This window comes from Helicoverpa zea, chromosome 6, assembly GCF_022581195.2.
Source record: "Helicoverpa zea isolate HzStark_Cry1AcR chromosome 6, ilHelZeax1.1, whole genome shotgun sequence".
NCBI classification, from domain to species: domain Eukaryota; kingdom Metazoa; phylum Arthropoda; class Insecta; order Lepidoptera; family Noctuidae; genus Helicoverpa; species Helicoverpa zea.
This window is the reverse complement of record NC_061457.1, coordinates 8,881,500-8,897,317: the sequence shown is the minus strand read 5'-3', so window position 1 is coordinate 8,897,317 and position 15,818 is coordinate 8,881,500. Positions and strand designations below refer to the sequence as shown.

At 38.9% G+C, this 15,818-nt stretch overlaps 2 protein-coding genes across 4 annotated transcripts; one reads left to right on the top strand and one right to left on the bottom strand.

Moving 5' to 3' along the window:
* The first annotated feature begins 311 nt into the window (after window positions 1–311).
* Window positions 312–15,622, top strand: LOC124631103 (macrophage mannose receptor 1-like). The gene is made up of 5 exons (XM_047165278.1): window positions 312–452; window positions 754–1,020; window positions 1,391–1,573; window positions 14,499–14,750; window positions 14,989–15,622. The coding sequence occupies exons 1-5, from the start codon at window positions 395–397 to the stop codon at window positions 15,177–15,179; spliced, it is 951 nt and encodes a 316-aa protein (XP_047021234.1). The 5' UTR covers window positions 312–394; the 3' UTR covers window positions 15,180–15,622.
* Window positions 2,293–13,879, bottom strand: LOC124631100. Of its 3 annotated transcripts, XM_047165273.1 has the most exons (3): window positions 13,687–13,879; window positions 10,174–10,397; window positions 2,293–3,070 (listed from the first exon to the last, which is right to left on the bottom strand). In XM_047165273.1, exons 2-3 carry the CDS (start codon window positions 10,337–10,339, stop codon window positions 2,349–2,351), a joined length of 888 nt encoding a protein of 295 aa, XP_047021229.1. In that variant the 5' UTR covers window positions 10,340–10,397; window positions 13,687–13,879; the 3' UTR covers window positions 2,293–2,348. The 3 variants fall into 3 exon arrangements, with proteins under 3 accessions (XP_047021229.1, XP_047021228.1, XP_047021230.1); XM_047165272.1 differs by lacking the exon at window positions 13,687–13,879 and having other exon boundaries at window positions 10,174–10,619; XM_047165274.1 differs by lacking the exons at window positions 10,174–10,397; window positions 13,687–13,879 and adding an exon at window positions 9,592–9,646.
* Window positions 15,623–15,818: the final 196 nt, after the last annotated feature.

The following is a 15,818-nucleotide window of genomic DNA, read 5'->3' as shown; positions in this document are numbered from 1 at the left end:
TCATTACAATACATTTTTCAACAGCATTCACAAAAACATACACATTTCTAAACCTAACCAGTTACTGTCGGGAAAACCCGCACGTAGGTGCATACCCATCAAATAATTATTATGTACCAGGCTTATAAAAACTTGTACCAAAATTTCTTTGACTAGAATGAATACATTAATCAATTGAGTTTTACCACAGTGTTCTTCGACAGAATAAAGTAAGTATTAGGATTTCCCCGCATACAACAACAAAATCACGTATCCCGGATAACTTTGACGTTTATTATCAAAGTCTATAAGAACCCGATGTCAGAGTTTAATGACAACTGTGATAGAACGGTTCATTATAATATTAATATTCATAGTATACAGACGTGAGCCAGTGAGCTAGTGTTTTGTTACAATGTTCTCCAAAAGTTTGTTAGTATTACTTCTAGTTTATTTATCATTGGAATTTTCAAGTGAGTACTTAAATATTTAATTGATTATGCCTACCAACATTTTAATTCGCAGATAGTATATTAAAAGCTTAATTGCCTATTTTTTATGCTAATTATTTTGTATTTCGTATTACCTGGCAATGATATAAATAATTCTTTAAAAAATAACTCTTTAATACACATAAATCGACGTGCTTAAAAATTAACGCTTCAACTGTGGGCTTTCAGAGGGTTATAATTTCCTACTCAAAAAGGATTACACAAATTATAAAAAAAAAATTGTTAAAAATCCAATAGATAAAGATATTTTTGGTTTCCTTAGATGGAGAAACATATAGCTCTGACATCCCGGACGGCTACACTTATTTAGAAGACACACAAGCTATGTACAAGTTCCACTTGTCTGGTGAGACTTGGTTTGACGCCAAGCGCGTGTGTGCATCCGAGGGGGGCTCCTTGTTCTTCCCAGATGATAATCACGAGGCTGAAGCAGTAGTGGCACTCTGGGAACGAACACATCCTTCTTACGAAAGATTCCTGCTGGGAATGTCTGAACTGACGACCACAGGAGAGTTCATGACTATTGACGGTAAGTTTATATTTTTCTTATCGAACAAGGATCATGCAGGAGGCGATTCAGCAATCAAAAAATTTGCTATTCGATATGACTGAAAATTCACATTCTTTAAATTCAGGTAGGTACCTACCTAATCTACACAGGGGAGTATATAGGGAGAGTACATAAGAGAGTATAAATAGTAAACAATATGTATGCAAAAAATAGAGATAAAATAGAGGCGCAATGCAGAGCTTAAATAATATTTAATAGAGATACCTATAATAAGGTTAACGTGACATAATGATTCTCAATCTTCAAATAAGGGCTGGAGTGAGCTGATAGATATGTAATCCTTCAAATTGAATAGCTACAATACAGAAACGGTTTATTTAAAATCCAGGCAAATCAGTTGATGATGTCTACAACAAATGGAAGCCAGGGGAGCCGAACCACCTGGATGGAAACGAGCACTGCGTGAACTGGCACAAAGGTGGTGTCATCAATGACTGCCCGTGCGACTACAAGGACAGCTTCATCTGCAAGAGGGGCCAATGGAACTATCTTTGTAATATGTCTAACGCTGGTAAGTTTGATTCCTTGCAAGGACATAATATTTTGTATTGAATTGTGTACCTAGGCCATAGTGTATTTCAAATTATTGGTACCTACGAACACATGAACTTTTTTTTTTGCTGTCGCTGGGCTGAAAATGCTATTACGCATCCCCTTCCCGTCGGGGGATGGGAGAGAGGTATGTGGGACTCCCCGGTAAAGACGTTCCCGGCATACCCACTAAAAAGGCCCAGCGGCACTCCGACCTCGCCTAAGGGCCCCTACGCACTGTGCGGTTAGCCGGAGTGCGGTCAGCCGTCCGGATAACCGTAGGAAGCGGTTGCGCTTGCGGTTAGCCGGGTGGCGGATAGCCGCAACTCCAACCGGAAAGTGCGTTTAGAAACCGTAGTAGTTTGCGGTTGGATCGGCTCATTTCCAAGATGGACGTCGAAGATGTCGCAGCTATTTATTATATTTACTCGCGTTATAAAAAGAAACAGAAAAAAAGGTACTGGGTGCATCCTTATTTGCAAACTCGAGATGAAAGCAAGCATTTTGAATTGTTTTTCGAAGAGCTCAAAAAGTATGGAGACAAGTTTTTTGGATATACTAGAATGAGTCTGAAATCGTTTGAAGAACTTTTGAACATATTAAAAACCAATATAACAAAGCAAAATACACAGTTTCGAAATTGCATTAAGCCGGAATTAAAGTTAACATTAGTGCTAAGGTAAGAAAAATAAATTACACTTTGTATGTGGTTAATTTATTATTATTTATGGTTCAAAAGAAAGTGGGTTCACATTTTAATCATTGTCATTATCATTTAAAGAATTAAAAAGTTCCAAGTAAGACGAGTGTTCACTATTTTGAGACTCTTGGCCCGTTGATAATGGTGATTGTACATCCAAGTTTTGCGACGGACTCGCTGCGGACGCTTGAGAATGTGGTCGTCCGAATTCCGACGGATACATAGGCTGACTGTTGGGATTATTTCTCGAATACTGCGTCGTTTGGTATCCACGATAGGAATTGGGCCTTGAAGAACTCCACTGTGTGTTTGCATAGTAATCAGAAAAATGTTGTGCGTCATTAATTACTCTTAAAATATCTAACTTGGTTTGCATTCGTAGGTGATCGGGTATTTTCTTAAAATCCTTTACCAATGACAAGAAAAAAAGGCGATCGTTGTCATCATCCAAATTTTTTTTTTCTAAATTTTTACTTAAAACTCCGACTAACTGTGCACCAATGTGGTCTTCATTATTTCTCTTTCTTTTCTTTGATGCCAATACAGTATTTGATGAAGGATTGTCTTCATCCCGTGTAGTTGTCCCAATATCTTCATTTACTGTAGCATTACCGTCTGTGCGATTAACAGTTACTGTATCTCTTATAAATAAAAGATTATCATAAAATATATAAGATTCCTTTTTTTTCGCTGCAGACCCACTCGGACTTATCCTTGCTTTATGGGTCTTTACAAAAGCGTCGCGAATGTTCCGCCACTTTTTTTGAATATTGAGACCTGCAATAAAGAAAATTTGTTTTAGATATTTGGCAACGGGGTGCTCATTCGCTGAATTGCATTACATATTTAGGATTGGAGTTAGCACAGTCGCCGAAATAGTACGAGAAGTATGTGCCGCGATATGGTTTTGCTTAAAAGAAATATGCCTACCAGAACCAACGGAAGAAAAGTGGCTTCAAATTGCAAATGATTTCTCTAACCGAGCACATTTCCCTCACTGCATTGGGGCTTGTGATGGGAAACATATAAGAATTATAGCACCTAACAATAGTGGATCAATGTGCTTTAATTATAAGAGCTTTCATTCTCTGGTTTTGATGGCAATTTGTGACAGCAGCTTCAAATTTATTTTAATTGATGTTGGAGCATATGGCAGATTCGGTGATTCAGCAATATTTCAAAATTCGAGCTTTTATAAAAAAATGCAGGAGAATCGCTTGAACATCCCTGAACCTGCACCGATTTCAGAATCTAATAGCACTAGTTTTCCCTACGTCTTTGTAGGAGATGAGGCATTTGCCTTAAGTAAAACTATGATGCGCCCATATCCAAGACGCGATTTAAATGTTACAAGAAGAACGTTTAACTATAGGCTTTGCAGAGCTAGACGTTATATTGAATGTACTTTTGGGATACTTGCGAATAAATGGCGGATTTTCCATAGACCCATTAATGTTAATACCGATTTAATTAATGATATTATTAAGTCTGCGTGTATTTTACACAACTTCGTGAGAGACAAAGATGGGTATTCTTTTGAAGACTCATTAAATAATCCACTGACTGAATCAATTGCTCGGGATAGTGTGCGCAGAAACAATACAACTGCTTTGAGATATCGAGAATTATTTGCAGATTATTTCATGAACGAAGGGAGGGTAATCTGGCAAGATAATTTCATTTAAATATGCTGAGACCTCAGATCAAAGAAATATAGGCAGATAGAACGTGCGCGAACAACAAAGTGACGCCAGATTTTATGTATGTGTGCGCGGCAGCTATATATTTTTGTTGAGTTAAATTGTTCTCAAATATTGTAGTTAAACACAGTAAATTAATAAGCTATTTAATTAATAGGTTTTTTAATTTTAAAATATAAACAATTTATTATAACAATCAACATAGGTATTTATTAAAATAAGGTAAACGCGGGTGAAGTCGTCATGCCCCAATAGTCGTCAATTAATCTAAAAACTTTTATTTATTTTTTCTATTGAACTTAAAATGGGCCGGTTTATATGTCAACATATTGTTGATAACATATTGCACAATTGAAATGACAATATGGGGTTTTAACAGTCATGGTATCGGAGATATGTTAGTCGAAACGTGTGTGCCCTAACAAAATCGTTTTTTCGTGAAGTTCAGCTGTCAAAAGTGAAGCTCAGCACGTGGTTTTGTGTTTTGATTTACATGACTCCAGTGGTGTCTGTGGTATGTTTCTTTGTTTAATTGGATAGTTAAGTTTATTTGCTAACGATGTAATATGCAATTTGGAATACTTTTAACATAGAAGATATATTTTTTTCATGTGACATCTATTGGTACTTTAAAACTCCCATTTGACCCAAAACTCGTCAATTTTAGAATTATTATGACGACTACTGGGACATGCTCAATAGTTGCACCTAAATTCGTCATAATGAGGATATTTTGTGTTTTACAGTACAAAATACGAATAAATAGCTAATATCGGGACTTTTACAAAATTGTTAACTCTCTAGGACAAACATATTTAAAGTTTAGACTACAATATTGTTGATAAAACTGTGTTTGACTTGACTGTTCTTATACTATGCTTTTTGTTCGAAATAACTGCATGTCGTCACGCCTATTGTACCGCGTCTCCCTAACGTGTCTTCGCCTGTATAAAAATTATGTCATTCAACTAGCTAACTGTTTTGATGCAAAAAATATTAAAATCAGTTTTAAAACTAAGATGACATAGCTTCCAGCGCTGTCACTTCTTTGCTTGTCGTATTCGATATTGATGGGTAAAGAGTAATCTTAAGTAAGATTTTTTTATTTAAAATTGTATGTACCTAGTGATTGCATCATCGTCATTTTAATAGCAGATCATGACTGTAAGAAACTACAAGCAAGAGGGCCTTTTAAAAGTCATAGAAGCTGTTTAGAATAGAATAATGAAATTCTAAACCGCCGTGGAACGCCGGCTTAGAATTGAGTTCCCCCAAATCATCCAGTGGGTGTCGTAAGAGGCGACTAAGGGACAAACCGGAGGTCGGGCAGCAGCGCCCTCCGTGTACCGCACACCCTCACTGCGATCGCCAACCCGCCTGCCAAGCGTGGCGATTAACGGCAAATTATGATTATGATAGGCACAGAAACTAGGCCCCCAGTCCCCGGCAGCTTCGCTATTCCTGGCACGGGTAGCGGTCAAGGTAACGGCGAAGCAGGGGGTGCTAAGAATCCCCGGAAGAGATCCGGCTACCCACCCCCACGACGACTGGCCCTGGTAACACACAACATACGCACATTGAGGACTGGTTAAAGGATCTGCGAGCTGGAAAAGGAGTTGAGCAAGTTACATTGGGACATTATAGGGTTATGTGAAGTCCGTAGAGAGGGAGAGGACACAGTAACCCTGCAGTCTGGTAACTTGCTCTACTACCGGGAGGGCGACCAATAGTCCCAAGGTGGTGTCGGGTTTCTCGTTCACAAGTCCCTCGTAAACAACATAACATCCATCGACAGTGTATCAAACAGGGTGGTATACCTAATACTGAGAATATCCGAAAGATATTCGCTGAAGGTCATTCAGGTGTACGCACTGACCTCATCACATTCCGATGATGAGGTGGAGACTATGTATGAGGACGTAAGTAGAGCCATACACAGTTCCAAAACCCACTTCACTGTTGTTATGGGGGACTTTAATGCTAAGTTGGGAAAGAAAAGCGGTGATGAGTTGAGAGAGGGGCAATTTGGGTATGAGCAACGGAACCCTAGGAGACAGAGGCTGGCCGACTTTCTTTAGAAAAAGGGACTCTTCATGATGAACTCTTTCTTCCAGAAGCCGCCTCACAGGAAATGGACCTGGTTATGTCTCGATGGTTTCATGAGAAACGAGATAGACTTCTTCATGACCGACAAGAAACGGATACAGCGACGTCTCTGTGATCAATAGGGTAAAAACCGGTAGCGATCACCGAATCGTAAGAGCCTCGCTGAATATTAATGTTAAACTTGAAAGGTCCAGTCTGATGAAGTCTACGCTCCGACCTACTCGGTACCATATACAAAACCCAGAAAGCTTTCAACTCGAGCTCTCTAATCGCTTGGCTTGCCTTGAGAACCTAGCATCAGTGGACGAGATCAACGACGGGCTAGTGGAAACTGTCCGCACGGTAGGGTCTAAGTTTTTTAGACCCTACCGTAAAGATAGACCTTAAAAACTGACCGACCAAACCTTAAACCTCATGACTGAAGGACGCTTGCTACAGTTGCAGTCTTCCAGCGACGCGAAGTCATATAAGCAGCTCAATAGACGAATATCTAAGTCCTTGCGACACAATCTGCGTCTCTTTAATACAAATTGTGTTAACCGTTAACCATACAGCGAAACCAAGGCTCGACGCCTTCAAGCTCCTGGAATGGGATGGACTTGGCATCAATATCAACGGCGAATACATCATTCACCTTCGGTTTGCCGATGACATTGTAGTCATGGCAAAGTCGATGGAGGAACTCAGTATGATGCTCGATGGCCTCGACCGAGTTTCACAACGGGTGAGCCTGAAAATGAACATAGACAAGACGAAAATTATGTCAAATGTCCATGTTGAGCCCACCCCGTTCTCTGTTGGAAGCTCGGTAATCGAAGTTGTTGACTCATATATCTACCCAGGACAAGTAGTCCAATGAGGTAGGTCCAACTTCGAGAAAGAGGTCAACCGCCGAATCCAACTCGGCTGGGCAGCGTTCGGGAAACTACGCAATATCTTTGCGTCCGACATACCTCACTGCCTCAAGACGAAAGTCTTCAATCAATGTGTGTTACCAGTGCTGACTTACGGCACCGAACCGTGGTCTCTCACTAACGGCCTCATCTCAAAGCTCAAAGTCGCTCAACGAGCTATGGAGAGGGCTATGCTCGGGGTTTCTCTACGTGATCGAATCCGAAATGAGGAGATCCGTAGACGAACTAAAGTCACCGATATAGCCCACCGGATTAGCAAGTTGAAGTGGCAATGGGCAGGCCATATTTCTCGCAGAGCAGATGGCCGATGGGGTCGAAAAGTGCTGGAGTGGTGACCATGGACTAGTAAGCGCACGCAGTGTCCACCAACAAGGTGGACAGACGACCTTATAAAGGTCGCCAGAAGACGCTGGATGCAGGTCGCCTCCAACAGTTATCTGTAGAGATCCAAGGGGGAGGCCTATGTTCAGCAGTGGACATCCTATGGCTGATTAATGAATGTGGCGTTTATTTTTTGTGAAAACTGATTATTTTATTTTACAATTTAAATATTTTAATAGTAATAATTTTACTCGTGCCACATATGCACATGACTGCAGGGTTATTATGATTAAGAAATATAACATATAGGTACATATTTTATAGACTGATTTTGTGATTCCAAGCGTTTGATAGTTAGGAATATAAATTAAAATGCAATTATGTATCTGTTATATTGAATACCTGATCTTCTAACAGTATATGACCTGCTATTCTAAATAGGGATTTGATTTTCTATCTATCTACCTAATGTTTCAAAGGCACAAGTATGCTTAACAAATTCAACCACAAAAAAATGTACATAACTTGAACTTTATGTTCAAGAGCAGAGAGTTTACATTAGCATTAAAAGTTGACGAGTACTGGGAATATTTGACGAGTATCCGTACAAATCAGACGACTATTGGTACAAATCGCCCTTTTTTTACTTTTGCCTTAATAAGTATATAAACCCATCAAAATGATTAAAAAAACATTAGTTACTTAGAATAACGAATAAATACTCTATCACGTCATGCAAAAAATTTCATTTTCTATTGAATATTTAACACACAGTAGCGCTTCAAAGTCAGTGATTTCCGAAATCCGACGACTATTGGTACGTTTACCTTAACTAGCTTCCGCCCGTGGCTTCGCCCGCGTCGAGTTCGGTTATATCGCGTTTCCAAGAGAACTCTTCAAAAGTCCGGGATAAAAACTATCCTATGTTCTTTCTCAAGGTCAACTCTATCTCTGTACCAAATTTTATAAAAATCAGTTCAGTGGTTTAGACGTGAAAGCGTAACAGACAGACAGATAGTTACTTTCGCATTTATAATATTAGTAGGGATTCAACCCCTATTTCACCCCCACACTGGTAAAAAAAAAAACTTTCAAAATGAACAAACGATTTTTTGTTTCTTATGACGTGATATTTGACGAACTTGTATACTAACTTTCAACCCTTATTTCACCCCCTAGCTGGTCGAAATTTCAAAAATGCTAGAACAAATGTTTAATGATTTCTTATCAAGTGCTTAAATATAAAATTTCATGGTTTTATCTTTTGAAATTAAGAAAGCCCATACTAACTTTCACCCTCTATTTCAACCCCTTCATCCCTTTTTTTCGAAATAAAAAGTAGCCTATGTTCTGTCTCGGGGTCTAAAGATTGTCTGTACCAAATTTCATCAAAATCGGTTGCGAGGTTTAAGCGGGAAAGCGTAACAGACAGACAGACAGACAGACAGAGTTACTTTCGCATTTATAATATTAGTTTGGATTATTATTTAGTTTAGTCTTAGGAAATTACGAGTAGGTATCTCGCTTTAATTTTAAACTTTAACAGCCTTTGTTTTGCACCAATTTCTTATAATATTGTTGTTTAGCGTCATCATCAGATCCTGACCTGATGACTATGAGATCAACTGGCAACTATGCCGCGTCGAACAAAAAAAGAATCACGTAAATCGGTCTATAAACCTCGGCGTAATCGATGTACATACACAAAAAAAAAACATACCGGCCGACAACCTCCTCATTTTTGGGAAGTCGGTTAAAAATATTCGTCATGAATTTAAATGCAACATCGATGTTTCTTATACACAATACACATTCCCCTAATTCAGGGTAATTTTCCCGTCATAGCTACTGGTATCACAAACGATTTACTGTCAAGGTTTTGTGTTCAAGTGAGCCGAAAATATTTTACGGAAAATAAATACGAAAACAATAATAATAACAAGAGTTATCTGTGGACAGATATCCCATCTTGTTTTCTTAGTTTTTGTGAACAACTTTTGCAGTGTTTAAACCACAAATTACTAAATAGTTACTACCTACGTAACAGATAAATCACTCCATACAAAAAAGTCCATACCTACTGTTATAAGCACCTACAAGTTCCCCAACTACCTAAAATTCCTAGCTGCGTTATAAAATGAACCTTAAAAGCTCGAGCGCTTGATTATTAATATTATTATTCCATACTGTCTATATGGTATATTCGAGCACAAGTGCCATACCCCCTGTTACAACTTCGCCGAGTGCTGATACATACCTAAAATTGGTTTCTGCGTAGCGACACGCGTAATGTTCCGAGTCGTCATTACTGATACATACCTAACGATCTCTGATGTTAAAATCATAAAGTAGATAAGTATTAATTTATAAAAAAAAATAGAATTACTAAATAAGTTCATACATATAACATGTTTCTAAATACCCATAATTTTTTTCTTACAATAGTCGCATATAAACCAACACAAGTCAAACTAATCCATCAGTTTGTTAGGTAGCTTAAAAAACCTAATAAAAACCAACAGCACAACAGGCCACGAAATAAAAATAATCAATATTGGAGCGCGCGCGCCGCGTGTGACTGTTGAAAGCCCTGAGCCGCGTGGGGCGACCGGCGGCCCAGCGAGCGGTAGGCATTTATCGCGCGCAAGTACGTCGAGTGACAGAGCGGTACTGTCGCGAGTTTGTATTCGCTTTTGATTTTGTACCTATTTGCTTTGGTGGACACACGCGTGTTCTGAGCGCTCTATCTGCCTATTTCTTTGATCTGAGGCTGAGACAATAAAGAAGATGGATCATCATCACTAAAACAATATTTTCAAATAAACTGATTGGCACTTACCAAGTTCTTTTTTTTTATCCTGTGATAAATCAGCTCCATAAATCTCCACCAACTCTTCCCAAGCTTTTGAACGTAAGTTTTTATCGGAATATTCTGCGGATTTAGTATTCCAGATTGCTGGCCTATTTTGTATCTCGACTATAAATTTTTCGGTATCGAAATCCATTATCAGAATGCGCGAATGTTGGTGAACACGTGTACCGTCAATGGCGGGCAACCGCAAACTAGTAGACATGTGTAAGTGATGCGAGTAATGCATTACGCGTAATATTACCCGACCGCGTAGAGTAATATCACACATTACTCGACTAAATTAAGCATCACACATCACACTAAACATTACGCGGTCGCGCAGCTCTCGACATCACTTATGACTTGTGCGATGAATGAAATGAATGCAGAGCGCACGGCGTTCGGTCGGGCAGGCTCGTGTGACGTGTCACACGAGCCTGCCCGACCGAACGCCCGTCGGCGTTCTATTCGGCTATGTTCGGTTTATTTCGTAAGTTCCGATCCGAACATGGCGTGCGCGACTTGAATTTCGCTCGGTCAGGTGGTTTAACATTTTATTTAGGACTCTATTGTAATTTGCAAAAGGTTTACATTTTCTTGACACCACCCGTTGTATCGTTTTACAATGTATGGACTATGTACTCCATTTCTACTGTACTGTCTTTTTCTTTCAAATTTCGGTTATTTTCGATATTTTTAGTTAGTTTATTTGTTTGCTTACGCGGTCAAGGTCGTGTCATTATTTAAATACAGTCGACTCTCGATAATTGTATCTCTGAAGTGTGATAGGTGATAGTGATTGCAATCAATATAGGTAACTGTGTGTGTGTAGATAGTATTGGACTGTGAACATTCTGAACACTAAATGTGCTAAACTGTAAATAAGGACAATAAGTTAGTAAAATTGTAAATATACCTGTAATTAGAAACATTTTAGCTTTTAGACTTTCGTTTTTGCAAGTTCGTCGTGTAGGTAGGTACATTTTATTAGTGATTATGGCGAGTAAGAGAAAATTTAGCCCTCTCTGGAATCACTTCGATGAAGTTGTACCCAGCAAAAAGGCGAAATGCGGCTATTGTTCCCGTATATTGGCAGTTTCGTCCAGCTCGATAGGAAGTCTAAGCCGGCACATGAAATCTATTCACCCCACGATCCAAATAAATAGCAGCAGACAACCGGCAACGGTTACAACATTTGAAACTGAACCACATGTTTCGCATAGCGTTATGGAGCATGTTCAACAAGTACCTTCATGCAGTACACAAGCTGAGACAGCCACTGATTTATTGGTAAGCCATAGGCAGATTCAGCAGGGACCTACAATGGCAGATTATCTTCAAACGAAAAAATCTCTGCCTAGAAGCCGAATTCAGCAGCTGGACGAACAGTTAGTTCGGATGATAGCAAAAGGCTACCACGCCCTTCGCATGGTCGACGAAGTTGAGTTTAGGAAGTTTGTCGAAATGTTGAATCCCGGCTACACACTACCGACTCGGAAGACTCTGTCAGAGAGCATTCTTCCTAAAGTGTATGCAAAAGTTCTGGAAAAAGTTAAAGAACAGATAGCAAAAGCTGCAGCTATTTGTATAACCACAGACGCCTGGACATCCTCTGTGCAAGATGGTTATGTTGCTATCACTGCCCATTTTATTGATACGGACACCCACAAGTTATGCACAGTAATGATCGGGTGCATAGAGTTTGAGGAGAGACACACCAGCCTTAATCTCAAAAGTTTCTTAGAAACAAAATTTGAAGAATGGAACATACGTCAGTACGTGAATGTGATCGTCAGCGACAATGCAGCAAATATTTTAAGTGCTGTACGACTAGGCGGCTGGCGCTCTTTGTCTTGTTATGCGCACACTATTAATTTAGTAGTGCAGTCTAGTTTGGACGCCATATCTGACACTATGCGTAGGGTTAAAGATGTCATTGAATATTTTCACCGCAGCGCTCCTGCAAAAAAAAAATTGGCCGAGATACAAGAACAAATGAATATTTCGCCCCTAAAACTCAAACAAGACGTCGTTACTCGCTGGAATTCCACGTATGATGCCCTACAAAGAATAATAAAAATAAAGGAAGCCCTTATCGCCACTCTCGCAATAATGCGTCCAGATATCAGTTTACCGCAGGACGACTGGCTGACCATTGAAAAGGCGACAGAACTTTTAAAAATTTTTTACGAAATAACGGTTGAGATTAGTGGTGAAATGTATGTTTCTGCCTCAAAATACATAGTATTTTGTAAAATTATTAACCGGGCTCTAAACAAATACGTTCCCGAGTGCAATGAAAAAATTCAGCAGATGCATAATAATCTGAAAGTTCAGATGCAGCAACGGTTTGGAGAAGTCGAAAATAATACGCTTCTTTGCGAGGCGACCATATTAGACCCGCGTTTTAAAAAAAGCGGATTTAGTAACTTTCGTAATTTTGAAAGAGCTGCTTCAACTTTGAAATTAAGAATTGGCTCAGATCGCACCCAGGTTTTGCAGGAATCTGTTGAAGAAGTACCGGTTCCTCAGCCGAAAACTGGATCTATTTGGGATGAGTTCGATGAAGAAATTTCCGCTCATATTCCCCAAAATCCGACTGCAGCCGGTATTGTGGAGTTCGATAAGTACATGGAGGAACCGCTTATTAAAAGAACGGAAAATCCACTGCTGTGGTGGAAAGATCGGAAGTGCGTGTATCCGCGCTTATATAAATATATGCTGAAACGCCTAAACATCACAGCCACATCAGTACCGTGCGAGCGTGTCTTCTCCAAAGCTGGCTTAATATTGAATGAGAGACGGACACGACTCAAAACAAAAAAACTGTCAGAATTGATATTTATTAGCTGTAATTAAATATTTTACAGCTTTATGTGTGTATAATATAAAAATAGATACTGTATATTATGTATATATTTTATATTAATGTATGTAGGTATGTACATAAATGTATAATAATTCTGATGAATATAAATATAAAGATATTTAATGTGTATATAGTAGGTAGGTATATATAGTATATTTAGTATGTATATAAAAAAATGCAATCATTGTACATAAAGTTGATTTTTAAATACGCCTATATTCATGGGATATTTCATTACACTTTCATAGTTATTTTTAATCCATGAATATTGCCAGTCCTAAGCCTGGAAAAACCGTTAGTAATTTGTAAGGTTTAAGTATGAAGGGAAATCAACTTTGTTAAATTTCGTAAAATACGGCGCGACGGGTGGTAGCTTAGTGCTCATTACTTTTCATTCATGTCATCATGATGTTGAACATCACTATGAAACATCATATCGCTCACTGTTAAGTGTTATGTTCTATTACACCTAAACATTGTATTACATTAGAACATGCGCGACAGTGTGCTATCGCATGGCGCCACATCACGCGTGATGTTTGAAGTGATGGTAAACTGTAATATTACTCGGCACGAAATGTAATGACATATCACATTACTTCGTGTTGCACTGTTTTGCGCATGTCTACAAACTAGCTTATCCGCGTAGTGTGTATAGCGACCGTCCGGCTGGCCGCCGGTCGGGCCGCAGCGCTCAGAACGACCGGAGCGGTCGGGCGGCAGCCGCGTCGTAGTGCGAATGAAAACTACATTCTCATACAAACCTTTTGTTGCGGTCAGCCGCACGGCTGACCGCATTCCGGCTAACCGCACAATGCGTAGGGGCCCTAAGTGGAGGGGGTCCGGCGATCGCCCGCCTTCCGCAGGCCCTAGGCACATCAACCTGCCTCAATCTGACAAATTTCTTCAATCGATTTTCAACCTTATCACTTTAAGTGTAAAGATAATGTATTAAGTATTTTCGAAAACAATTCTAAATCATTTCAAGTAGGAGAAAATGATTTTCAAAAGTGATGTCGTTGTTATTTTTTATATCAGTTTCATACGAATCGATTTACCTACGTAATGTATTTCTAGATAATAACTTATCGTTGTATTCTGGCTTATTTTACGTCTTGACCTCTAGTGTTTTAATCATTTTCAAAATAACTTATTTAGCTAAATAATAATTTGGCTCATGAATGGTCTAGGATCATTTTTTATACTCAACAATTCTTACTTGGTTTTATGTAAAACGAGCAGTCGTCTACAAATGGATGGATAGGTATGGCTTAATGGCTATCGCTAATACAAATACTTGCATTTATTGTTATCAAAATTAAATCCTCTTGGAGGAGCGTAGAAAACAAGTGACTCTAGTAATTTCTTCATAAGTGTGTATGTTACAAATAATGTCGATTGGCCGGTAAAATACCCAAACATTAAAAATAATTCTTCTTTTTAGACTACATCTTCAACAAAGATATTGGTAAATGCTACAAACTGCACACGACGCCGTTGGCTTGGTCCAACGCGTACGGCGTCTGCAGCATGGAGCAGTCGCACTTGGCAGTGATCAACAGTCAGATGGAAGCAGACTATCTTGCGAGTTTAGTCGCAGCTGCGCCAATGCCGAAGGTGGAAGGAAACTACATGAGAGGCATATACCATTTGGGCTTTCACAACAAATTCAATGAAGGCTGGCGGACTATCAAAGGTACAGTGTGCTCCTCAAGTGTTGGTTTTTTGAAAGAGAAAATTAGATTTTACTGTTGTTGAAATATTCTTATGTTATGACTGTAAACAGGACTATAATATCAGTGTCTACATACCCTATGCTATGTAGTTGTTTTTATTTCTGAGCGATTAGAAAATTGGCTCCAGATTTCCCTGCATCTCCTACTATAAATATACCTGTGTTACACCTGTAAAATGTGTAAATATTTTTTCCACAGATACACCGATACAAGAAGAGTTCTGGTGGGGCAACTATGAGCCGGTAGGACAGAACCAGTGCGGCGCAATGTTCTTCAACGGCCGCTTGAACAACATCGACTGTGAAACGAGGAGTCTCTTCATTTGTGAACACGAACTAGACCCTTCCAGTATTTCTCAAATGTTCGAGAGTTTACAGCCAAATCTTTAATGTGTTATATTTAAAACAAAAGCTTTTTTTATGTATTTTAAAGATAACTACACTGCAGACAGTAAACCGTCAATGGATAGCGTATGTGGAAAGTCATATAGTTGTTAAAAACAGCTACCTACACATCTGATGTACATCTATACATCTGATGTATTAGCTACGATTATTCAAAGTCAAAGTTACCTCCATCATACGTACTTACACTTCCACATTTCCAATAAAAAAATCTCGAAATCTAGTTTAAGCTTACAATGTCGTGTATAAAGCTACGGAACACAAAATATAACCCGTGAAATACAAAACAAGATATTTAACCTTTTATTTAAGCGCAGTATTTTGCCTGTTGTACTAAAGTAATTCTGAATGTAAGTACTTAATAGGTCAATACTTATGTAAGTTAATGAAGTTTGTGTGATGATTAAATAAAAGCAAATTTTATCAGTTACATGTGTCTTATTTCCCGCGATTGCATCCCTGACCTCTGATACACTTGCACCACAATATGAATCATGTGAATTCCAATTAAGTATAGGTTTGGATATCAAAAATCACTTATTCAAACTTGGCTGCAAGAAAGCACTTTTTGAAGGTCAGGAATTTACAAAAGACAGCCCCCAAAACGCCCACCCTTCACCACTT

Bases quoted from the DNA above. Each gene is read 5' to 3' on its own strand.
- LOC124631103 (XM_047165278.1), top strand. From the start codon at position 395: ATGTTCTCCAAAAGTTTGTTAGTATTACTTCTAGTTTATTTATCATTG. The intron at 453-753 runs GTGAGTACTTAA...TGGTTTCCTTAG, and splicing joins TTTATCATTGGAATTTTCAA to ATGGAGAAACATATAGCTCT. The intron at 14,751-14,988 runs GTACAGTGTGCT...TTTTTTCCACAG, and splicing joins AGGCTGGCGGACTATCAAAG to ATACACCGATACAAGAAGAG.
- LOC124631100 (XM_047165272.1), bottom strand. From the start codon at position 10,474: ATGTGTGATATTACTCTACGCGGTCGGGTAATATTACGCGTAATGCAT. The intron at 3,071-10,173 runs GTAAGTGCCAAT...TCTTTATTGCAG, and splicing joins GGATAAAAAAAAAGAACTTG to GTCTCAATATTCAAAAAAAG.